Below are 26,041 nucleotides of genomic sequence, written 5' to 3' on the forward strand. Positions count from 1 at the left end.
GAAACAAGTAAATAGGAGAGAGAAAGTCTAGATCAGAGATCATTCTTGATTTCTTTATCTTTTCTTGTAAGAATATTCAAAGGTTGATCAATAAAATTAAGAGTGTAAATTTACAAATGAGTTGATTAATAATGAAATCATATGAGGGGTGTAGTGTAGTATTTCCTGCAACTACACCGCTAGGCAAGATAGAAAAGAAGTCACAAACATCTTCGTCTCATCTTTTGTGATTCCGCAATATCTTGTTCCGCTAGTCGATTAAGATTATTGTGAGGTGATCGATAATTCTAGGTTGTTCTTCGGGAATATAAGTCCGGGTTATCGATTGGTTCCTGTTCACCTTGATTTATCAAAAGACAGAACATAACTCGTAGGTATTTCTGTGTGAGACAAATTTATCTATTATCGTAATCTTTTTTCTGTGTGATACATATTTGTTTATTAAAGTACTCTTCGACTTTGGGTCATAGCAAATCTTAGTTGTGGGTGAGATCATCTAAGGGAATCAAGTGCGTAGTATCCTTCTGGGATCAGAGACGTAAAGAGCGCAAATGTACCTTGGATCAGTGTGAGATTGATTGGGGTTAAACTACAGTCCAGACCGAAGTTAGTTTGTAGTAGGCTGGTGTCTGTAGCGGCTTAATACAGTGTATGTTCAATCTGGACTAGGTCCCGGGGTTTTTCTGCATTTGCAGTTTCCACGTTAACAAAACTTCTAGTGTCTGTGTTATTTCTTTTCCGCATTATATTTTGTTATATAATAGAAATATCACAGGTTGTGCGTTGTATCGATCAATTGTGAAATCCAACCTTTGGTTGTTGATTGAAATTGATTGATCATTGGATATTGGTCTTTGGTACCATCCAAGTTATTTCTCTTGTATTCAATTAGACTCGCAGATTTCTGTTAGCTTGAGTAAGGATTGAATCGATAAATTAAGATATTAACTCTTCGATACATCTTTCTTAAGATTGAGTCTAACTGTCTAGTTGATTCTCTTGAAAGTATATTGGAGTTAGTATATACAAATTGCTAATCGAAATATTGCGTGAGGTTGTTATACCCCCGCATTTTCAGTGGTGCTATTGATTAAATATCTCACACCATTAAGTTATTTAAATGAATCAGTCGCATATACTTTATAATTAATATTTAACATTTTAAAACATTTGGCACATGCGAATCACATAGAAAATCGCATGTGCAGTTTACATGCTTCACCATGCTTTCTTTGATCGGTCATTGCCCATTGGGAGATTTATAAGTAAGCTATGGACGACTTGATTGGTCTGTTGAGAAGAGGGGTGACAGGTAGAAATCATGGTACCTGATTGGCCGATCAAAATTGAAGCTAAGCCGGCTAGATTAGCAAGCCAAGTCGAGTGGTAGGCATCAATTTGAGACTGACTTGGACAATACCACTTAACCTAATAAGGTTTTTCGACCATCCCTCTTTGGATGACCGCTGAGAGCGAAGCAGGTAGGCTATGAGCGATCTAATTAGTCAGAAAAGTAGATGGGCGACAAGTAGTCACCATGACACCTAATTGGTCGAGCGTAGTAGGAGCTAGGATAGCTAGATTGACCGGCCAAGTTGGGAAATCGTGATTATTCCGCGACTGACCTGAGCGGCCAAGATCTAATTTTAAACAAAATCAGACATCTCGTCTAGCCTACTTTGGCCGGATATTTAGAGCGGAGCAGTAGGATGGAAGCATTCTGAATTGCTGGAAAGATAGAAGGACGGCAAGTAGTCACCATGGAGCCTGATTGGTCGAGCATAGTAAAAGCTAGGGTAGTTAGATATGTCGACCAAAGTTAGTGGTCGAAATCATTCCACGACCGACTCAGAAGGTAAAATCCCTTCTAAATAGGATTTTAAACAGCTCGACCAGCCTACTTTGGCCGGCTATTAGGAGCGGAGTAGGTAGGCTATAAGCGATCTGATTGGTCGATTAGGAAGAGGATAACAGGTAGCCACCATGAATCCTGATTGTGTCGAATGTGTAAGGCGTAAAGCCTGTCATATTGCCATCCGAGTGGCGTGGTCAACTTCCTTCAATCAGTCACAGTTTTAACCATAACTTTGATTTTCACCAATTTCCACCCTGATTAGGGGTGTTGTGCTAACCGGCCATGATATTAATTAATTCCTAACTTGGGAAGGCTTAGTATATAATAATAGGAATTGAGATATCGTGCTTGCGAAAATTTTAGGGGAAAACAATTACATTCAGCTGAGAATGAATAAAAATGTCAAGTTGGCTTTAGGATTTCAGTTAGGGAACGTAATACTAAAACATTTTGACAATCAAGTATTGTACGAAAAATCCCATAATGACCATTATTCTCTTTTAGGTCAAATTATGATAAAATGACTATTTTACCCCTAGTCCAAAGCCTGATGAGTATGACTTTTAGATTTATAAAATGACCGTCTTTCCCTGATACGTAAAATTACTATTTTAACACTGATCTGAAAATTCACCCAAATAACTGTTTTACTCTTTGTCGAAAATCTTATAGTCGCCATCATTCTAAATTTAAACCGTGACGTCTCTTTTAAATTTTAAAATTAAATTAGATCATGAAAAGTGTTCAAATTTATAGACATAACGATTTTTTTTCAATCTTCATGGTATTAATTAATCGACCATGGTGACTTTAACTGAAATTTAGGAGGCTGTTTGTTGTCGTGCTCTTGAATTTCAACCATGACTATTCTTCATAATTTTAAAACAAACATAAATATTACATCGTAGCTGTCATAATTCTAAAATTTAACCATGACGACTCCTTAAAAATTTAAAATAGAAATTGGCCATGAAAAGTCATCATACTCGTAATTTAGTACCGTAACGACTTTCCATCTAAACTGGGTAAAAATAAAATAAAAGTTAAAAACTAACTAAACAAAAAAAGAAAAATATAAAAATTACAAAAAATAAATATTTTTATTTAAGAATATTAAATTATTAAATCTTAATTAAACAAGATTAAGTAAAGGAGAATCAACCACTATGAAAATCTACAGACTTAAAGGCCTAGACAAATAAAGCTCTCACGTTGAACGATTAGAAAATCCTCACTTCCTATTGGTCGAAATAGGCCTTTTTTTTGAGTTTTGTGAAACGAGGGTTTTGGTGAGGACACTTGACAATGTATGATTGGTTTAAATTTAAAAAGAATAGGAAAAAGATTAAAAAAAGGAAACCAGGTTCAATTTGGAATTTGTGACATCACAATATTTAGGTGAGGATACTTTGCGATGTATGGTTGGTTTAAAAATTACAAATTTAAACCAAACTTACCGTGTTTGGAATTTTGTGGAAGTCCAAATTCAATTTGGAAATCGAGTATTACTAATATATTATGACTCTTTTTTTCAAATTAATATATAACTAAAATAAATAAAATATGCACATATTATCCACCTATTTAATATATTTGTCCCGCCTCAACAAATAAAAAATACATCGCCACGGGGTAGGGTGAAGTCTTGCACACCAAATTAAATAATTGCATTGCCACGGGGAGGGGCGAAGCCCCGCGCACTCCGAGCTAAAAGGAAAAAAATAACTAAAATCTGCATATATTCTCCGCCTATTTAATGTATTGTCCCCCTACACCAAATCAAAAATATATCGCCAGGGAACGGGGCAAAGTCCCGCGCACACCAAATAAAAAATGCATCGCCACAGGGTCGTGGTGAAACCCTGCACACACCAAATAAAAAATGCATCGCCACACGACGGGCGAAGCCCCGCACACACCAAGTTCAAAGAGAAAAAATAAATAAAATCTGCACATACTATTAACCTATTCAATATATTTTCCCTGCCAAGCCAAATCAAAAATACATCGTCAAGGGGTGGGGCGAAGCCCCGCGCACACCAAATCAAAAATCCATCGCAACAGGGCGCGGTGAAGCCCGCGCACACCAAATCAAAATGCATTGTCACGAGGCAGGGTGAAGCCCCACGCACAACAAGCTATAAGGAAAAAAATAAATAAAATATGCACATATTCTCCACCTATTTAATGTATTTGTCACGCCACACCAAATTAAAAATCATCGTCACGGGGCGGGACGAAGACCCGCGCACACCAAATCAAAAAAAAAAAGCATCAACGTGGAGGGGCGAAGCCCTACACACACCAAATAAAAAAATTCATTGCCACGGGACCAAGTAGTTAATATCATGTACCGGTATCGTATCGGTCGGATCGTATACACCTATACAAATGATAATATCTGTTTTTATAGGTGATGCATCATTAGGATTTTTTTTTAATATTATTATTTATCAAATAAAAAAATATATTGATATAATCATAATAGAAAATAATAATTGTAGTAAACATACTTCAATCTTACAAAATAAGAGGTGGTTGATTAGAGCCTTATACTATCAACAATGAAACCAAGCATTGGATGTCTGTTATCTCATCGACATCACATTTACGGTAATTACATTCACCATAATCACATATGAAGCTAGCAAAATTAGTGGAGTTACTTTCTTGAACTAAAAGTTCAAGAAATCATAAGCAAAAGACAAAATACATTAGTGATATATCATTGTACAGGTGAAACCTATATTATCAGTGTACAAGTGAAACCGATATATCGGTCCGTACAGGACGATACATGCGTTTTTATCGTTTCTCCTTCGTATCACCGATATTTTCAGTATCGTAAAGGTTTTTTCTGATATCCTATAAAATCCTTTAATATCGGCAACCGATATTGACTACCTTGCACGGGACGCGGCGAATCCCCGCGCACACAAAATAAAGAAAAAATATACGCACTGGGCACAAATCTAGTTATAAGAATTCCGGATAAAGAATTATACAGAAATTACTCCTAAATGACCCTCTTTTCTTTTACTCGCTAGTCTCAACAAATTAAACTAGGAAATATCCTTTATGGGTACTCTCTAAAATTCCTGAAAAGTGAGGGGCGTTTATATAAATTCCTCTCTTTAATAAAATAAAACAAAAATAACAAGAGAAATGCATGGGACATTTATGGTTAGATCATTTCATTTCTCCGCTAATTATTCATAGCCTTAAATTCAATTCCTACAATATTCCCCAAACAAGTCATGGATTTGTCTCTGCAACTCAGTTTTCTCGGTTTTCTTAATTTCATTTCTTATAAGTATTAAATAATTGACTAATGACGCTAAGGAAAGACCATGGGGAATTTCTAATGTAAGTCTAGAGCTGCAAGCGTAGATTGCTGCGGATAAAAGGACAACTTTAATTTTTGATCAGTAATTATGAGTCTCGGCTTCAGGTCAAGGGTATTACCACCCAAATGAGAGACAAAGGAGAAGATATTACACTGGATTAAAGGTTTGAGAAACATGGCGGGGAAACGAAAATTCGGCTGTCAGGCAATTGTAGCACTCTTTGAGAGAGGTTCCTTTCCTTTTCTATCGTTGCAGCTCGCCGGTGCCGTTATAGTTACAGCAACGTTGAATTTCGTTCTTGGTCCGCTACACCAAACTAAATATATCGCATCACTCCTGGTAAGGTTCCTTTCGACGTTCACTCATTAGATTTCCTAGTAAAATAGGTTTCGTCCGGAAAAAATAAAATGGAATATAAAACTCAGAAAATTCTAACATCTAATGGTACTACAGTATTTATGTCGTTTGCTTAATTTGTATACATGATGCATCTTTCAGGGTGGTATTATGGTTGGCCCTTCATTGATGGCTAGTATAGATATAAAAGCGTTTCAGGATATGCTTGCTGAGTCAGGAGGTACCGCTATATTAGAAATTGTATCAGCCATTGCGTTAACATTCTTTTCATTCCTCGTCGGAGTGAAAACAGACATGGATATGATTCTGAAAGCAAAAAAACAAACCTACGTCATAGCCTTTGCTACTTTCATAATCCCTTTAGGATTTAATGTATCCATTAGTTTTGTGATGATGAAAACCATTCCCATGGATGAAGATCTGCGAGATTCTCTCATATACATTGGCCTGGCACTATCTTGCACTTCTTTTTATGATACTGCTTGTGCAGTCAATGACTTGAACCTCCTCAATGCGGAGATTGGTCGTTTAGCCCTGGCCATTTCAATAATCACCGGAATGTGCACTTGGATATTCACGTCTTCACTCGGCTTATTGGGTGAAGTCGTTACATTAAAGCCACATTTGGCCATAGGTTCGTGGATGAGTAAAGCTTTCATTGTGCTAGTGGTCGTCTACGCTATACGTCCCCTACTTTCTTGGATGAATAATGTTACTGCAGAAGGAACAACTTTGAAGGAGGGTTATGTTGCCTTCATCTTTATCATCGTCTTGATAAGTGCATTTTATAGTGACGTTATTGGGCAACATGCTGTGTACGCCCCAATTGTGATTGGCCTGGTGGTACCCGTTGGGACACCTATTGGATCAGCTGTTCAGAAAAAGCTCGAGAGCTTTGTTACTTTTGTGCTCCTGCCATCAGTTTACATAGTAGGAGCTTATCATGTACAATTTTCTACGGTCAAAATGAAGAACTTTGTAGTTGTGGAGTTGATGATATTTCTTGCTTTTGCTGCGAGGCAAACTGTGGTAATGTTAGCTTCCCTCTACGACCGCATGCCTATTGAGGATTCCATCTCACCCGGTCTCATTTTAAGCTGTAGTGGCATATATAATCTCATCTTTTTAGACCAACTGTATGAAAGAAAGGTAATCTATGGGTAATTTTTACTTGAACTTTTTGTATCGCATATTTCGTATATGACCACTCTCATATTTTAATTTTTGATTGATGCAGTTCCTCAATCAACAAACATACACCATCAAGCTCCTCACAAATGCTTTGATAACAACGGTAGCTACACCAATAGTGAAACATCTATATGACCCTTCAAGGCAATATGCTGGCTACACGAGACAAACAATCCAAAACTCTAATGTCAAGGGAGAGCTTCGCATACTTGCTTGTGTTTACAACCAGGAAAACGTCCCTAGAATTCTCAATTTCTTTGAAGCCACTAATCCAACAAGAGATAACCCTGTATGTGTATATGTTTTGCACCTTGTAGAGCTGATTGGCCGTGCAGCTTCCCTCCTCATCCAACATAAACAACAAAAGAAGAAACAATTTACACGCACTCGTAATCGCAATACTTCAGAGAAAATTATCAATGCCTTCCACCATTTTGAAGAACAGAATCAAGGATTCACAATAGGGCAAACTTTCACCGCGATATCACCATACGAAGGCATGCACAATGACGTATGTCAGATAGCAATGGAAAAGAAAATAAATCTGGTGATCATGCCTTTTGGAGAGGTAAATAAGTGTCCTACTTGGGCAGTCAACCAAAGTGTTTTACATAAAGCACCATGTTCAGTGGGGATACTCTTTGATCACTTGAATAGTTCGAAATCAGTTATGGATGTTTCCATCAGTGATCATAATGTTTCCATGATTTTCATTGGAGGGCCTGATGATCGAGAGGCACTAGCGTATAGTATGAAAATAGCTGAGAAGCGAGGCTTGAACCTAACAGTCATAAGAATTACGCATGCAAAACTACGTAGCGGCAACAAAAAAAACAAAAAAGGATGATGAAATCATAAACGACTTGTGGCTCAAAATTATGAACATTGAAAACATTGTGTACAAAGAGGAAGAAGTAATAGATTGTGCAGATTCAGCAAGTAGAATCAAATCCCTGGAAGACACTTATGACTTCATGTTGGTAGGGAGACAACATGATATCAAATCACCAATCTTATCTGGACTTGAAGATTGGTGCGTGTACAAAGAGCTTGGAGTCATCGGGGATCTTCTCGCTACATCTAATTCCCAAGGGAAATACTCAATTTTGGTAGTGCAACAATAGTTCCTTATACAGTAGAATCGTAGTCGATACAAACAGTAGATGTACAGTTAATTAAAGAACATCGTTTCTCCTTCATTTGTCTTTCAATTCTACCACAGGATCAAGTATTGAAACTTGTAGAAAAATGTTAGCAAATAGCTATATAAATACCAACATCTGGTTTGTTGGAGTACGTGGCCCGATATAGACCACATATGTATAGCTAGGATAGTACCACATGGAATACGAGGAGTACATGTGGTTCCTAATAAGCTTGGGAATTTCCTTACATAGCACCGAGGACTTTTTTCGATTAAAACCCCACACCTACTGCAACAGGTGGTCAAGGTGGGGATAATATCAGTTCTATGTGGTCGGACCCGGAGTAGGGTCCGGCGGTCCGTGAAGATCCTAACAACTGATATCAGAGCTTTAGGTTAAGCTTCGGGTACGTGAGCACAAGTCTGTTCATAGTACTATTGGAATGAGAGTTAAGGTGATAATAACGAAAGTACGTTAGCTAGGATTAAAGTTTTTAATGAGAAGAACTTTGTGTTTTGGAAGTCAATCCTTAGATGTATAACGGAGGGAGCCTACAATGTGGAAGAGGAAACTTGTACGAAGGATCTTATGGATGAAATTGAAAAGTGGTATCAAAAGTCATCAGCCTCGGGGAAGATTATGTTGTGTGAACAATTATTTAATCTAAAGATGCAAAAAGGCGAAGCGGTTTCATCACATCTTGGGAAGTTTAAATCGATTATTTCTTAGCTTTCAAAAGTTAGTATTAGTTTTGATGATAAAGTTAAAGCTTTACGGTTGTTATTGTAGTTACCAAAGAGTTGGGAAACCGCAAGAACAATTGGGAAGTGAATAAAGGGGATATGGTGTTACCTCGATGAGTTAGAGTTGATACTTTATACCAGACTTCATATGGATCTACTTTAGCACTGGCTAATAGTGGTGAAGGCATTAACTTATGAAATAGAAGATTAGGGAACATGAGTGATAAAAACATGAAAATTTTGTGTTTGGGAGGATATGTACGGAAGGTGAAGTCTGTTGATATGAGTTTTTTGTGAAGATTCTGTTCTTGAAAAGCAAAACCGGGTTAGTTTCATCAAAAGAGGAAGAGACTTGAGAAGTGCAAAACTTTATTTGGTTCATACCGATTTGTGGGAACCAATTGATGTTGCATGTCACAGTGATTTTCATTATTATGTCACCTTTATTGATTATCACTCAAGGAAGATGTTGCTTTACTTCACGAAGAATAAGTTTGAGGTGTATGAAGTGTTTAAGAAGTGAAAATATTTGGTTGAAATGGAAAATGGTCTGAAGTTGAAGTGTTTAAGGTCAGAAAATAGTGGTGAGTATGATAAAATTGAAGTCTTACCGTTATGTACTACAAATGGAATTCGTTTGGAGAGGACGGTTCCGAAGATACCACAGGAGAATGGAGTAGAAGAATGTATGAATTATACGTTGAATGCACGTGTGAGGTGCATGAGGTTGCAGTCTGGTTTTGCCGAGACCTTCTGGGCACATGCAATGGAGATGACTGCTTATCTAATCAATAGTACACATAGTAGTCCATTAGACATGAAAATACCAGAGGAGGTTTGGACCGACAAAAAGTTAAATCTTTCCCATTTGAAAGTTTTTGGTTGTGTTATTTATATTCATTTCAGCCCCGATGATAGGTCTACGATAGGTGATCAGTTAAAGAAGTGTATATTTCTTGGTTAAGGAGATGGCGCTTTTGGGTATACACTTTAAGATTCTGAGGGTCACAAAGTTATTAGAAGTAGGGATGTTACTTTTAATAAGAATGAGATCTACAAGGACAGGAATGTAACACAAGATGAAGATGTCGGGTCAAGCAACATCAATAAGGAGTTGTATACCGATAGTGATGATGTTTCTAGAAGAAGTATGGTACAATAAGAGCATGGTATTGTTGATGGCGGAAAAGTACAAGGTGAAGGGACTTCTGCTGCAATAGGAGTTACTCCTACAGTTCCACAAGAAGTACGAAGATCTTCAAGAACTCCGAAACCAAATCCCAGGTATGCTTTAAATCATTTATTACTTATAGATGGAGATCAACCTGAAGATATTAAAAAAGCACTATTGGTTGATGATCCATGCAATTGCAACTTTCTATGGAAGATGAGATGAATTCACTTAAGGAGAATGGTACATGGGTGTTAGCAAGATTACCAAGAGGTAAGAAGGCGTTACATAATAAGTGGTTTTATCAGACGAAGTCTGAAAAAAATAGAGAAATTCCCTACAAGGCGAGGTTGGTTGTAAAAGGTTTCTAGCAGAAACCGGGTGTTGATTCCAACGAGATATTTTCTCCAGTTGTGAAGATGACTACTATCATAGTAGTGTTAAGTCTAGTTCCGTATGAAGATCTCTACCTTGAACAGTTAGATGTCAAGAATTATTTTCTTCATGGTGACCTTGAAGAAATTTACATGAAACAACCAGAAGCATTCATATTAAACAACAAAGTAAGAGATGGTGTACAAGCTAAAGAAGAGTTTGTACGGTTTAAAATAAGCCCGAGACAGTGGTACAAGAAGTTTGATAACTTCAAGCATATAAGTGGTTGCTCACGGTGTATTGTGAATAATTGTTGTTACTTCAAAAGGTATGGTTCTAACTACATCATATTATTATTGTATGCGGATGATATGTTGGTTACCGGAACATCTCTACAATAAGTTGAGAACTTGAAGAAACAATTAACAAGTGAATTTGTACGAAAGATCTTGGTTGAAAAAGTGGGGGTCTAACAACCTCACCCAATATTTCGATTGGAAATCTGTATGGACTAACTCCAATATACTTTCTAGAGAATCAAGTAGACAGTCAGACTCAATCTAGATAAAAGTATATCAAAGAGTTAATTATCTCAATCTCTCGATTTGATCTTTACTCAAGCAAATGAAAATCTGCGAGTCTTTATTAAATACTAGAGAGATAAACTTGGATGGTACCAAATACCAATATCCATGTGTCAATCAATTTAAATCAACAACCAAATGTTGGATATTCTAAATGATTGATCTTAACGCACAACCTGTGATATTTCAATTATATTAAAAAATATAATGCGGAATAGAAATAACACAAACACCATAAATTTTTGTTAACGAGGAAACCGCAAATGCAGAAAAACCCCGGGACCTAGTCCAGATTGAACACCACACTTTATTAAGCCGCTACAGACACTAGCCTACTACAAACTAACTTCGGCCTGGACTGTAGTTGAACCTTAATCAATCTCACACTGATTCAAGGTAAAGTTGCGCTCCTTACGTCCCTGATCCCAGCAGGATACTACACACCTGATTCCCTTAGCTGATCTCACCCACAACTAAGAGTTTCTACGACCCAAAGTCGAAGACTTCAATAAAAAAATATGTATCACACAGAAAAGTCTATGATGATAGATAAATCTGTCTCCCTCAGATAAACCTATGAGTTTTTGTTTCGTCTTTTGATAAATCAAGGTGAACAAGAACTAATTGATAACCCGGACTTATATTCCCGAAGAACATCCTAGTATTATCAATCACCTCACAATAATCTAAATCGTATGGTAGCGAAACTAGATATTGTGGAATCACAAACGATGAGACGAAGATGTTTGTGATTTCCTTTTATCTTGCACTATCGGAGATATAATCTCAAGTAAATTATTCAATTGAACTCGTACGATAGAAAATGGCAAGATCAAATCGCTCAACTACAATAAAGTAGTTTCGTCTGGCTTCACAATCCCAATGAAGTCTTTCAGTCATTAACCTACAGGGTCTCGAGAAGAAACCTAAGGTTAAAGGAGAATCGAGTCTAGCAAAAACCAATTAGCATCACACAAGAGGTATGGGGATTAGTTTTTCCAATTGTTATATGTCTCCTTATATAGTTTTCAAATCAGGGTGTGCAATCCAAGTTACCTTGGTAACAAAGCATTCAATATTCACCGTTAGATGAAAAACCTGATTTCTCCAAACTGATATCTTTCAACAGTTAGATCGAAACTTAGATTGTCACACACAAATGAAATGTATTCATTTAGGTTTGAGTAACCGTACCTAAACGTGTACACTTAGTTGGTTCACAAATAGTTAACCAATGGTTAGCCATATGAGCAGTTTCATATTAACTGTATCATCTTTCTCATAACTAGTTCAAATGACTCATAAGAACTAGTTGAATAGTTGTTCAATTGCTTAGGTCTTTATTCATAGACACAATTGAAACAAAATCGGTTTGATTCACTTGAATCAATTCATGAACAATATAGCCACGATTTGCAAAGATTGCATTCCTTATAATTTATTGTTTTAAGCTCATGAACTACCAATTTGAGAAATAACCAGCTTGGGTACGTGTACGGGTATGCCTACCTTAGCTACAAGATTTGAGTTTACAAACTCAGCAGAAATTTATGGTTCAAAAACTTCCGTGGGTACGCGTACGGGTATGCGTACCTAAGGTGACTGGTTTACTAGTTTGCAAACTTACAAACTCAGCAAAAATTTTCGGTTCGAAAACTTCCGCAGGTACGCCTACGGGTACGCGTACTCAACCTGTCTCCTTCACCAATACCTCATGCACACATATGCACGCTCTTGGTTTCCGGCACATGGATTTATACACTAATGTGCGAACACACTATATATGCTTAAATCCATAGTTGGTAATCTCAACTCTACATTTCAATCATTGAAACATTCTGCTATAATGTTATAACAATCGTTATTCACGACTATCGTCATCCAAACTATTTTCAAGATTGAAACGTCATCATGACTTTCTTCACGGGTAAAGATGAAAATGGTTAAAACAAAAGCTCACCAACACATATTTCTAGAAAAAGATACGCGAGTAAACTCGGCTCGAAATAGCAAATGTGTATGTATGAAAACTACCATACTTATACGACTTTGTCTCAGAAGTAGGAGATAGAATAGACTTTTGAGTGACATATAAGTTCAAGTCTCCACATACCTTTTTGTCGGATAAAGTTCCACTTGTTCCTCGAGTAGTTCTTCGTCTTCGTAAGATGATCGCCATGGAGTCTGGAACTCAACTGCACTTAACTATCTTAGACCGAGACATAGTCATAAGTAAACTAGAAATCAAGACATATAGTTTTTATCATTAATATTGACAAACATGCTTGAGATATCAATGCATACGAGCTCGACCGAGCAGTGCTCTAACAATCTCCCCCTTTGTCAATTTTAGTGACAAAATTATCAATACATATGGATTAAAAAATAGATAAAACTTTGTAGCTTCTCTTCCACATGCTTCATCTCCTTGGCGCTTCAACATTACACGAAAAAATCGTCTTTTCCAAGTACTTCCATGATTCCGAAGGTTGTAAGATCAGCATCATAGTTGTTGAAGTTCCATAGCCATAACAATGAGAAAACAAAAGCTCTCGATCATTGTTATACAGTGTCATAGTATTATTACACAACATCAAAGTTCTCATATCACAACTTCGACAACAATACTACAGTGATACGTATCACTCCCCCTTAGTCAATACTTCGTCTCAACACGAAAACCACTCCCCCTTACATAATGATCCGAAAACCATATGTATTTGTAGTGTGAACTACATATTATTTCTCCCCCTTTTTGTCAATAAAATTGGCAAAGGTACGAAACGGGATCCTAATGAAAATATTCATGGAGACACTTCAAGACCAAAGAAAATTACATATCAACTTTGTTTAGATGCAATCATAAAGCCGAAGCTAAATGCATTCATCACGGAGTTTATAAAGATACAAGATAACTCCTCAAATATTCCACAACCACACTCCCCACAAAGATATGGTAATTAAGCGCAAGTTCAAAAGAACTCTCCCCCATTTGATGTCATTCCTGAAAGAACAACAAGAGCGACCTTACTTTTATGAGAAAAGAAGGATTTCTTTGGACACCAAAAACCACAAAATGATTTTGTATCCAAAATTCTCAATTAAACTAACCACAAGATAACGCATGATTAATTTAATCGGAATACACAACCAACATAACCACAAACGAATCTATGATTAGTCTAGTTGGAAATGCTCACACGAGAAGACTTATGGAGACGCACAATATATACATTAAATATGGATCAGGGAAGATCAATACTGCGGAATAGACAAGGATTCATTCTATTTTCCATAACTATTTGCACAATGACATATAATAGACATAATCCTTGTAAACAAAAGATTTTAACCTATCTTCCATCAATAAATGACATAATAGGCTTAACTTTTGTTTGTCAAAAGTTGATCGATTTTGTATCAATACATGCATATCGACATATAAAAGAGATAAATTTTGACAATATATGAGACCATAATAGTTCACGGACGCAAACATACATATCCCATAACACATTGCAATATATAAAGAGCAGTGCTATCCCGCGCAGCTGCGCGGGAGAGCTTAATAAGCAAGCAGTTTATTTGTCGTTGGATCATCCCACCAACGGTTAGATTAAATTTACTTCAAATCAACAAGACTTTTCCAAATCCATACAACTGGAAATCTTATTTTATTGTAAACAAGTCCTTTCAAGAATTTTCCATTCAGCACTATGTCCTTTTCCTTCAGTTTGAGTCTTGTTTGAAATCAAAGGATTTAAGTACTTTATACAATCCATGATCTGAGAGATGAGCAACCGTAACTTCATTATATGTTCTTTTTATTTTTTATTTCTGGTCTCTATAATATCTCTGACTCTCTCTATGTTTGTTCAGAACTATCAACACCAAAACTGTCTCTCTCGGTAAGAAAACATAATTGCTGCTTTCCCATTTCTTGTTTCCGTTTAAATTACTAAATTTCATTAATCACAACAAATCACTACGTAATTCCGTTTAAATTTTGTTACTACGATATCTTGAACAATGATTTTCATCAACTAAATTATGACTCTGCATTTGTGCAACTATTCTCTCTCCCTATCTCTTTTACATGTGTAGCAATCTCGGCTGAAACAAAATCTGACAAGTTAATTACTACATATATACAAGCAAATCCCTCTATTCTTGTAACATACAGAGACTACTCGCAAAATACCCAGTATGGTTTTTAGAAGAGTGGAGCATTACTGAAAGATTTATTGTTTACATACCCATAAACATAGCTTATCAAAAAAGAAGGTGAGCTTTTTCTTCAGAAGTCGATTACTCTTCTTAAAAATAATTAACTGTTTCCGATGGTATTTATCGAATGAATCACTATGTGTAGGGACGTATTTCTAATAATAAAAGTTTGCCTACCCTGTTCAACTGGAAAATCTATATCAATTTTAATCCAACCGTTGGTGAAATGATCCAGTGACTGATAAGCTGCTTGCTTATTAAGCTCTCCCGCGCAGCTGCGCCGGACAGCACTGCTCATATTTAAGACCTTAAAAATTAATACTGCAAAAATCATCTTCCAAACCAAACTTTAGAATATAAAAAAATAAATCTAAAAACATGAAGATGAAAACGTTGGACATAGCTATGTGTACTCACAATAATGGCTATTCCAAACCCTAGTTATCCTTCTTAAACAAAAACAAGAATAAAATTCTTTTAAGAAGTTTCCTAGTTAAATAAAAAGCAAAGTATCTATTAGAAACCGATCACAAGCTAAATCAAGGTTCACGTTCGCCAGCTTCACGGGTCCCGATGCCTTTGAGCTTGTGATTCATAATATCAACTGCGTCTTCGGAGAAGATATCCTCATTGAGAAGTTCTTTAGCATGTGATTTTATGATACCAAGGTCAGTAGTAACCTTTGTCAACTCAATTCTAACCACATCGAGATCCTTCATTGTATCAACAAGTTTCAGTTTTGCTTCCTCAAAGTATTTAAGAAAGTCATGAACCACATCAACAGAACCCATATCCTCATTCTCAACATCTTGGTGTGATTAAGCATAGTAGCATGAGGCATTAGGTGCACCATCTTCTACAAGAATTCTTTTCTTCCTCCCTTTTGATTCGAAACCAAAACCTTCCACAAGAAATCCCTTTGCAAGATCACCATAACGAGATGGAGAAGATGATATTCTTGATAACCCGGAAAATAACCTAGAGTATGCGTACGTGACTTACGAAACTCAATAGGTCGGGTACTTAAAAGGTTTCTTATGGAAGGAATTTTAGGGTTTCCTTAATTGGCTCGTGCGATTCACATGGGTAACTGTACGAGATCAATCTCGACCCAAAAGAAATACAAAGGTCGTGCACGCACAACCATGTTGAAAAACTCTTGAAATTTTGAAGAAATCAAAATGACTCAAAAACTCTATGTCTTATAGAGAAGCAGTTTTAGAGTATGTGAGTAGCACCTTGTTTAACCAAACAATAAATATAAAAATTTACACAACAAATACAAATACTTGTACAAGTATTTTCCAAAAACACTCATGCTAAAGACGATAAGAAAATAACTTGAGAATCCAAGAATATTATTGACACAAGTATACCTGAGCATGTCTCTCAATTAGGATTTTTGTGTGAGATATTTCAACCTTGTGATTAATTGGCACAAGTATGAGCTTTTAGCTCATCAAATGAATATTGTTTTTGGTTAAACCCCTATCTTCGGTATTTTGGAAGAAGACTGTTATGATGTGAAAAATTATCATAAAAATTACTATCATCATAATATGACACATAGTAAGGATTTTTACCTGAAGAGTGTTGTCTAGATGGAGTACACAATTTGTTGATGATTTCCTTATATCCCTCGATAATCAATTTTAGGTTTTCATCCATCTTCTCATATTTGCTTTTTTCTCTTGATAACTGGTTCACATCAGGATTAGCATTATCTACATTTCAGATAGGAGAGAGAACGGGAGTTCTTCTTGGACGATATTTGTAAATAGGTCTATTATGCTTTTGTGCATTTAAGGAACTCATCGAACTGACCTTCCTGGTAGGGAACACAGGATGTGTACTAAAACCAATTGGTTTAGACATACGAGTGTCAGTTACACCTTTAAGAATTAAATCTAAGGTATGTTGAAGTTGAACCAACGATGTGTTTTTCAACTTGGATTTCCTCTTTTGCACTATATACCCTTTTTAATAACAAAAAAGGAACACTTTCTGAGTGATTAGAGATCTCATACCTGACATTATCGTTTGGATATGTCTTTCTTCTAAATGATGTATGAATCCCCTGCATATTAGTTTGAGTGGGAAGGGAATCTGAATTTACTTCTGAAACTGGAGCTCTTTCAATTTGAATAGAAGTAGTTGGTATAATAGACTTTCCTGAACATCCTTGAATAGAGAGTTTACTCAAGAGATGTTCAACATCTAAGGCATCCTTTTTAAGTTTTGTCTCAAGTAAGATACGAGTTGATCGAACTTCAGGATTTTCTCTGTATGAAGACTTTTCACTGGAGACACAGTCTTTTTCTACTCCAAGAAGAACATTGACATGTTCTTGAATTACAGAGTCAGATTCATTGGAACAAAACATGTCAGTGTCAGTATGTATCGTTTGAACACTAGGTTCGTCTATAGCAGAGATTGATGGATCTTTCTATTTAATAGGCATATTAGAAATATAATCTTTATTTTTAGTGACGCGTTTATCAGAGATTTTACTGTCCATCTAGTCAGATCGCTATTGAACGTGTTTTCCTTCTCTGATACTAATTGAAAAAGCGGGGGTCTAACAACCTCACTCAATATTTCAATTTGCAATCTGTATGAACTAACTCCAATATACTTTCTAGAGAATCAACTAGACACTCAGACTCAGTCTAGATAAAAGTATATCAAAGAGTTAATTATCTTAATCTCTCGATTTGATCTTTACTCAAGCAAATGGAAATCTGCGAGTATTTATCAAATACTAGAGAGATAAAATTAGATGGTACCAAAGACCATTATCCAAGTGTCAATCAATTTAAATCAACAACCAAAGGTTGGATATTCTAATTGATTGATCTTAACGCACAACCTGTGATATTTCAATTATATAACAAAATATAATGACGAATAGAAATAACACAGACACCAAAAATTTTGTTAACGAGGAAACCGCAAATGCAGATAAACCTCGTGATCTAGTCCAGATTGAACACCACATTGTATTAATCTGCTACAGACACTAGCCTACTACAAACTAACTTCGGTCTGGACTGTAGTTGAACTCTAATCAATCTCACACTAATTCAAGGTACAGTTGCACTCCTTACGTCCCTGATCCCAGCAGGATACTACACACTTGATTCCCTTAGCTGATCTCACCCACAACTAAGAGTTGTTACGACCCAAAGTCGAAGACTTCAATAAAAAAATCTGTATCACACAGAAAAGTCTATGATGATAGATAAATCTGTCTCCCTCAGATAAACCTATGAGTTTTTGTTCCGTCTTTTGATAAATCAAGGTGATCATGAACTAATTGATAACCAGGACTTATATTCCCGAAGAACATCCTAGTATTATCAATCACCTCACAATAATCTAAATCGTATGGTAGCGAAACTAGATATTGTGGAATCAAAAATGATGAGACGAAGATGTTTGTGATTTCCTTTTATCTTGCACTATCGGAGATATAATCTCAAGTAAATTATTCAATTGAACTCGTATGATAGAAAATGTCAAGATCAGATCTCTCAACTACAAGAAAGTACTTTCGTCTGGCTTCACAATCCCAATGAAGTCTTTCGGTCATTAACCTACAGGGTCTCGAGAAGAAACCTAAGGTTAAAGGAGAATCGACTCTAGCAAAACCAACTAGTATCACACAAGAGTATGGGGATTAGTTTTTCCAATTGCTAGATGTCTCCTTTATATAGTTTTCAAATCATGGTTTGCAATCCAAGTTACCTTGGTAACAAAGCATTCAATATTCACCGTTAGATGACAAACCTGATTTCTCCAAGCTAATATCTTTCAACCGTTAGATCGAAACTAGCTTTTCACACACAAATGAAATGTATTCATTTAGGTTTGAGTAACCGTACCTAAACGTGTACACTTAGTTGGTTCACAAATAGTTAACCAATGGTTAGCAGTATGAGCACTTTCATATTAACCGTATTCATCTTTCGCATACTAGTTCAAATGACTCATAAGAACTAGTTGAAGAGTTGTTCAATTTCTTAGGTCTTTATTCATAGACACAATTGAAACAAAAACGGGGATTCACTTGATCCATTCGTGAAAAATATGTCCACGGTTTGCAAAGATTTCCTTCCTTATAATTTATTGTTTTAAGCTCATGAACTACCGATTTGAGAAATAACCAGCTTGGGTACGCGTACGGGTATGCGTACCTTAGCTACCAGATTTTAGTTTACAAACTCAGCAGAAATTTTTGGCTCGAAAACTTCCGTGGGTACGCGTACAGGTATGCGTACCTAAGGTGACTGGTTTACTAGTTTGCAAACTTACAAACTCAGCAGAAATTTTCGGTTCAAAAACTTCCGCAGGTACGCGTACGGGTACACGTACTCAACCTGTCTCCTTTACCAATACCGCATGCACACATATGCACGCACTTGGTTTCCGGCACATGGATTTATACACTAATGTGCGAACACACTATATATGCTTATATCCATAGTTGGTAATCTCAACTCTACATTTCAATCATTGAAACATTCTTCTATAATGTTATAAAAATCGTTATTCACGACTATCGTCATCAAAGCTATTTTCAAGATTGAAACGTCATCATGACTTTCTTCACGGGTAAAGATGAAAATGGTTAAAGCAAAATCTCACCAACACATATTTCGAGAAAAAGATACGCGAGTAAACTCGGCTCGAAATAGCAAATGTGTATGTATGAAAACTATCATACGTATACGACTTTGTCTCAAGAGTAGGATATAGAATAGAATTTTGAGTGACAGATAAGTTCAAGTCTCCACATACCCTTTTGTCGGATGAAGTTCCCCTTGTTCCTCGAGTAGTTCTTCGTCTTCGTAAGATGATCGCCATAGAGTCTGGAGCTCAACTGAATTTAACTATCCTAGACCGAGACTTATTCATAAGTAAACTAGAAATCAGGACATATAGTTCCGATCACTAATATTGACAAACATGCTTGAGATAGCAACGCATGCGAGTTCGACCGAGCAGTGTTCTAACATTGGTTAAGAAAAAAAGATTCTTGGTATGAAAATCATAAGGGACAAAGCTAAGGGAACTATTATGCTTAGTCCGGACGACTGTATTGAATGGGGGTTGAAGAGGTTCAATGTGGAGAATGCTAAACTAGTTAATTCTCCACTTGGAAGTCAAATTCTTCTTTCAAGTATGCAGTGTGCAAAGACAGATGAAGAAAATGAGTACATGGCTAACGTACCCTATTCTTCGGCCACTGGGGAATCTAATGTATGCTATGGTGTGTATGAGACCAAAAATTGCACATAAACTGGGAGTAGTGAGTAGATATGCGAGCAATACAGATAAACAACATTGGGAAGCAGTAAAGTGGATTCTCAGATATTTGAGAGGTAACACAAGTGTACCATTGTGTTATGGAAGTGGTGGTTCTATCTTGAGGGTTTATGTGGATGCAGACATCGCAGGTGATGTAGATAAAGGCGAAGTATGACCAGTAATGTTTATACTATGGAGTCACCTGTAGTGAGTTGGAACTCACGGTTACAGAAGTTTATGACATTGTTCACTATGGAAGTTGAGCATGTAGCAGTTATAGAAGTTAGCAAGGAGATGATATGGTTACGAGGTTTGTTAGCTGAGTTGGGAAAGGAAAAAATACCCGTTACCATTTTATTCGATAACTCTAAGAAGAAAGAGAGTTGAAGCTAGAGAAGATTCTTGGTTCGAAGAATACGGAATATATGTTTACCCAGGGAGTTATATCAGACAAGCTAAAGCTCTGCAAGACTTTAGTTAGTCTCTCAGAATGAGGATCTGAGAGGGGAGCCGCACTAAGAAGAAAGTTGCTTTAGCGCCGTCAATCCAAAGTAGAAGATCGAAGAAGAAACGAAGAATCGAAGACAATCAAGTCTTCAAAATGGGAGATTGTTAAGTAATGGAAGACTTAATTTAGTTCATAGATTTTTTTTGGTAAGCATACCAGCATGCATACCTAAAGTCCCTGAACTCGTGAACCAAGGAAGGTACGCATACTAGTACGTATTCCGGCGTGACCTGATTCATGAACGACTTTTGGGGTCAGTATTTTTTCCTACTTTGTATTAGTCTTTTGGGAAGGGTTTTACTAACCGACTAGGATTCTTCGGGGCCAATTTTGTAACTTATATAAATAGGTTATTAGTACATGTGGATAGCTTAATAAAAAGAAAGAGTGAATTCCAATTGTATAGCTTTTAGGGTAAAAAAGTTAGGGTTTCGTTATGATAGCATATTAGTGAGGAACAAGAGACAAGGTTATCGTCTCGGGTTTCTAGTGGTGTAACCAAGGGATTGCTGAGATTTACATGACGTTGTAATCGTTTTCTTCATAGTGGATTTGAGTTGGTGCGGTCTCAAAGTGGACGTAGACAATATATACAAGTTGTATGTATTGTTGAACCACTATAAATCTTGTGTCTCGTGAGTTGATTTGTCATATTATTATTCTTTCTTGTGATTGGTTTTCTTATTATTCATCATAATATCTCAAGATCCTGTGTATTCCACGATTGTCACTGATCGATAAAAATACTGAGAACTGGTATCAGAGCCTATGTTGGGGCTACTGTCTGAACGGAGAAGTGGTTATGGATGTCATCCGTTTTAGGGCACAAGTGGAGACAGACTCAAGGGAGAGCTAGAGCTCAAGATGGAGTTAGTGGACATCCCCCGTTAACAGGTGGAGTAGGGTTCCAAGGCACATAGTAAAAATAATCATGCTCGATGGGTAGCATATTCAGACTAATCATATGGTGGAGTATGATTGGATTGGTGAGATTTTCTAATCTCACCAAAGTGGAGATTGTTGGAATATGTGGCACGATATGAACCACACACGTATAGCTAGACTAGTCCCACATGAAATAAGAGGAGTACATGCGATGCCTAATAGGTTCGGGCATCTCTTTACACACACCGAAGCCTTTTCAATTAGAACCCACTCCTACCATAATAGGTGGTGAAGTTGGGGACAATATTTGTGTTGTGTGGTCGGATCCAGAGTAGGCCTTTTCAATTATACGTGTTTTTGACATTTTGGATACATATAATAAGATTGAAAGCTTCGTGATAAACCATATATATACACGTGTGATTTAACATTTTGGATACAGATAAGATTGAAAGCTTCGTGATCAACTATGGATATACCTCTTTCGTGTACAAGATATCCGATTGCACGTAAAGTGAGTATATCAGTGTCAAATCCCAACATAATCAACCATCATTTCCTTTGGACTTAATTAGTAAATCTAAGAGGATTACTGCCGCTAGCAACCAAGAGGTGCACATCGCATGTCAAAATATATCGGCAACCCCCTCGGTATGCGTATCCTTCAAGAAGTTTCCCGTCAGCAATGGGCCCTAAAAATTTTCTGAATAATCCACTGTGTAGAAGTAGTAAAACGCAGTTCAAGACCCCTTTTTATATATTTCTGAGTAAGAGGGGCGAGAGTTCGATAGGGAGAATCTAGTTGGTTAGTAGTCTGACTCTCATACTTGAAGTAAGAACTCATTTAGGAACTGTTGATCTATTAGAAAAACATCCAATAGATATTGTTGGGTCAAACCCTACAAACTAGAAAAATGCATGGGCACTTTTGTGGTTAGACGACATTCTGTTTCCCGTGAATTATTCCTGCCCATTCGTACATTTTTCCCACTCTATAGGACTGTCTCGTTGTGACTCGTTTCATCTTTTTTTTCTTTTTTTCTTCAATTTTTCCCCCTTTTCTCTGATTTAATTCAAGCAAGTATCGTAATGGTGAATTGTACAGCATAATTGAATAATTTGCAGCCGTGGTGAGTCTAGGTAGCGTAAGGGATCTTGTCGGAACGTTGTCTTTTCTTGCTGCTGAGGATGGTTGCTGCAAAAATGGAGGGTATACTACAGAAACTACAGACGAAAAATAATATGCCAACCTTCACTAACTGTATGGCACCCAAGCAACTCTTTGAGAAAGGGTCGTATCCTAGGCTACTGCAACAGCTCGGCTGTTGTACTTTACTCACAGGGACTCTACATTTCTTTCTTCGCCCGATAGAACAACCTAGATTCATTGGGGCACTTTTTGTAAGGTTCCTTAAATTGTTCCCAATATCCTTACTTTACTCATCTCGTAACGTACATTTATTTGATCATATGTCTGCTGCAAGATTATACTCTCTCCGTTTTTAGAAAAGAGATAATATCACTTTCAATTTTATATATTTTTAGGATAAAATGAAAAAGTAATAGAATCTATTTTCCAAAATAGGAAGGAGTATATAAAAAAGGTTTTGTAACGACAAAGAATAATGTATGTATATGTTCACCATGGCAGGCCGGTATTTTGCAAAGCCCGTCAATGCTGGGTAGATTGGAAACATTTGAAACTATGGCTCATGAAACAGAAGGACTCATGGGCGTTACTAGATTCTTTGCGGTAATGTTCTTTGCGTTCCTTGTCGGGACGAAAATAGATATGTCTATGCTTCTGAGCACAAGAAGAAAAACAATTTTCATAGGCTGTTTCACTTTCATCGTTCCTATGATTGTCAACGTAAGTGTGTCTTTGCTGATGAAGAGGTTCATGGACATGGACCGAAGATTGCATCAGTCCCTCCCTACAATTGCAATGGTACTTTCTCTAACGGCCTTCTATGATACGTCTTGTGTCCTCGAAGACTTGAACCTGCTCAACTCAGAGATTGGCCGTCAATCTCTATCCATTTCATTTTTCAATGGACTTTGCAGTTGGGCAGTCGTGTTTACCATCTTCTTAATAAAAGAAATCCGTACTCTGGATTCACATACGGTGATATTTTCTTTGATGAGTAAAGCTCTTTTCTTTTGCTTCATCCTCTTTCTTGTCCGTCCATTATATTTTTGGATGATTAGAAACACTCCGGAAGGAGACAATTTGAAGGAGGGTTATGTTATCTTGATCTTCATTCTTGTCTTGGTATCTGCATTTTACACGGAGTTCATTGGGCAAAAGGCCTTTTATGGAGCAGTTCTAATGGGATTGGCGGTACCTGTTGGGCCACCTATAGCCTCTGCTATTGTAGAAAAGCTCGAATTATTCGTTACTCTTGTGCTATTGCCAGCTTTCTTCATAGTATCTTGTTATCCGATAGATGTATTCAACATCCACTTGAAGAATTTCGCAATTATAGAGTTTCTAGTTTTCATTTGTTTTTTTATGAAGCTCATTGCAGTATTGCTGCCTTGTCTCTACTGCGAGATGCCTTTTCAGGACGCTCTCTCGATCAGTCTCATCTTTAACTGTGACGGCATATTTTCTCTCTTGATTTTATCTCGTTTACTCTTTCTGAAGGTAATTCCTATAGTTCCTAGTTACAATCAGCGGGGTAACAACGCGTTGCTGTATGTATATTCTGCCAGTAATATATACCTTTGCCATCTTTGTGACCTTGTTATTTTCACTTCCTCAATGCAGTGGATTGATAAGGAATCTTACACTATCATCATCCTCACAAGAGCTTGGATACAAATGGCAGCCGCACCGTTTGTGAAACGATTATATAATCCTTCGAGGAGGTATGCAGGTTACAAGAGGCAAACCATCCAAAATGTTGTGAGCTCGAGAGAGCTCCGTATACTAGCTTGTGTTTTCGACAAAGACAGCGTTCCGGGCATACTCAATTTCCTTGAAGCCATTAATCCAGCACAGAATTACACTGTGTGTATCTATGTTCTGCACCTCGTTGAGCTACTTGGACGTGCAGCTTCTATCCTGGTCACTCATAAGCATCACAAGAAGAGACACTCTGGTAGAGCTAAGAATGCGTCTGAAACAATTATTAGGGCCTTCCAGTACTTTGAACAACATAATCAAGGTTTCCTCGTAGGACAAGCTTTCACAACAATCTCAAAATTCTCAGGCATGTATAATGACGTATGCAACCTAATAATGGACAAGAGAACAGCTCTGGTAATCATACCCTTTCATGAGTCAGTTGAGCATCCCATTCGGTTAGTCATCCAGAACGTATGCCAGAGAGCACCTTGTTCAGTTGGTATCCTCTTTGACCACATAAATGGCTCAAGATCTATTATGGATGTTTGCATAAGATATGAAAATGTTGCCATGATTTTCATCGGAGGGCCAGATGACCGAGAGGCACTAACATTAAGTATGAAAATGGCGGAGAATCCTACCGTAAACCTCACAGTTTTTAGATTCACATTTTCGGGTTCAAGTGGATTCCATAAGAATACAAAGAAAGACGATGATGTTATACGTGATTTGTGGTTCAAACTCATGGACGCAGAAAATATTGTGTATAAAGAAGAAGAGGTTACAGATGGTGCAGATACAGCTTGTAAGTTCAAAGCAATTGAAAACACTTGTGATTTCATAATGGTGGGAAGAAGACACCATAATAGTTCGCCGATCTTATCAGGACTTGATGAATGGAGTGTGTATAAAGAGCTTGGCGTCATTGGAGACCTTCTTGCAACCTCTAATTCGTTGGGGAAATTTTCGGTTTTAGTGGTGCAACAATAGGCCTTATTTGCTTTTCCTTTCACCCATCAAAACCTACAAGATTTTGTTTCTCTTTTTCTTTTTATTCTTAGTTTTAGTCTTTTAGATACTTTTGTAGAAACATGTAAAAAGGTATGTAGTTATTTTAGTTACCCATTTCCAATGAATAAATTATGTAGTTTGGAGGACATTGTTTGACCAGTAATTTGGAGTCCTTTTATGTGTTTACCTATATGGAGCCAAAATGTAATCCGATTGTAACCCTGTTTTTTGATCTTTCATCGCAAAAACTGAACGTCAAATGGTCTTTTTTCTACGAATTTGGATCGGTAATTGGATAATCATCAACCATTAATATGATTGGGCGCAATCAAAACGATCGAAAGTTGAACCGATTGACGGTGGTTGTGGCTAAAAATGGCAGAAAAACCGTCACCGTCACCCATACTTTTAATTTTAATACTGGCCGTTGATTACCAACAAAATTCTTCCATCGGATCTAAGGCTGATGTTGCTATTACAA

General features: G+C 36.9%; 2 protein-coding genes across 3 annotated transcripts; both read left to right on the plus strand.

Annotated features, from left to right (window-relative positions):
- Nucleotides 1–5,097: 5,097 nt before the first annotated feature.
- On the plus strand, nucleotides 5,098–8,043 carry LOC113278270 (cation/H(+) antiporter 15-like). Its single transcript, XM_026527160.1, has 3 exons — nucleotides 5,098–5,541; nucleotides 5,701–6,708; nucleotides 6,797–8,043. The coding sequence occupies exons 1-3, from the start codon at nucleotides 5,377–5,379 to the stop codon at nucleotides 7,595–7,597; spliced, it is 1,974 nt and encodes a 657-aa protein (XP_026382945.1). The 5' UTR covers nucleotides 5,098–5,376; the 3' UTR covers nucleotides 7,598–8,043.
- Nucleotides 8,044–22,753: 14,710 nt separating this feature from the next.
- On the plus strand, nucleotides 22,754–25,706 carry LOC113278272 (cation/H(+) antiporter 15-like). Of its 2 annotated transcripts, none has more exons than XM_026527162.1 (3): nucleotides 22,754–23,104; nucleotides 23,350–24,345; nucleotides 24,469–25,706. In XM_026527162.1, exons 2-3 carry the CDS (start codon nucleotides 23,374–23,376, stop codon nucleotides 25,537–25,539), a joined length of 2,043 nt encoding a protein of 680 aa, XP_026382947.1. In that variant the 5' UTR covers nucleotides 22,754–23,104; nucleotides 23,350–23,373; the 3' UTR covers nucleotides 25,540–25,706. The 2 variants fall into 2 exon arrangements, with proteins under 2 accessions (XP_026382947.1, XP_026382946.1); XM_026527161.1 differs by having other exon boundaries at nucleotides 22,754–23,099.
- The last annotated feature ends 335 nt before the right edge of the window (nucleotides 25,707–26,041 follow it).

The sequence above is a fragment of the Papaver somniferum genome, chromosome 5, assembly GCF_003573695.1.
Source record: "Papaver somniferum cultivar HN1 chromosome 5, ASM357369v1, whole genome shotgun sequence".
Lineage (NCBI taxonomy): Eukaryota > Viridiplantae > Streptophyta > Magnoliopsida > Ranunculales > Papaveraceae > Papaver > Papaver somniferum.

Coding starts and splice junctions, on each gene's coding strand:
- LOC113278272 (XM_026527161.1), top strand. CDS start 22,887: ATGGTTGCTGCAAAAATGGAGGGTATACTACAGAAACTACAGACGAAA. Junction 23,100..23,349: donor GATTCATTGGGGCACTTTTT/GTAAGGTTCCTT, acceptor TCACCATGGCAG/GCCGGTATTTTGCAAAGCCC. Junction 24,346..24,468: donor CTCGTTTACTCTTTCTGAAG/GTAATTCCTATA, acceptor TCCTCAATGCAG/TGGATTGATAAGGAATCTTA.
- LOC113278270 (XM_026527160.1), top strand. CDS start 5,377: ATGGCGGGGAAACGAAAATTCGGCTGTCAGGCAATTGTAGCACTCTTT. Junction 5,542..5,700: donor AATATATCGCATCACTCCTG/GTAAGGTTCCTT, acceptor TGCATCTTTCAG/GGTGGTATTATGGTTGGCCC. Junction 6,709..6,796: donor ACCAACTGTATGAAAGAAAG/GTAATCTATGGG, acceptor TGATTGATGCAG/TTCCTCAATCAACAAACATA.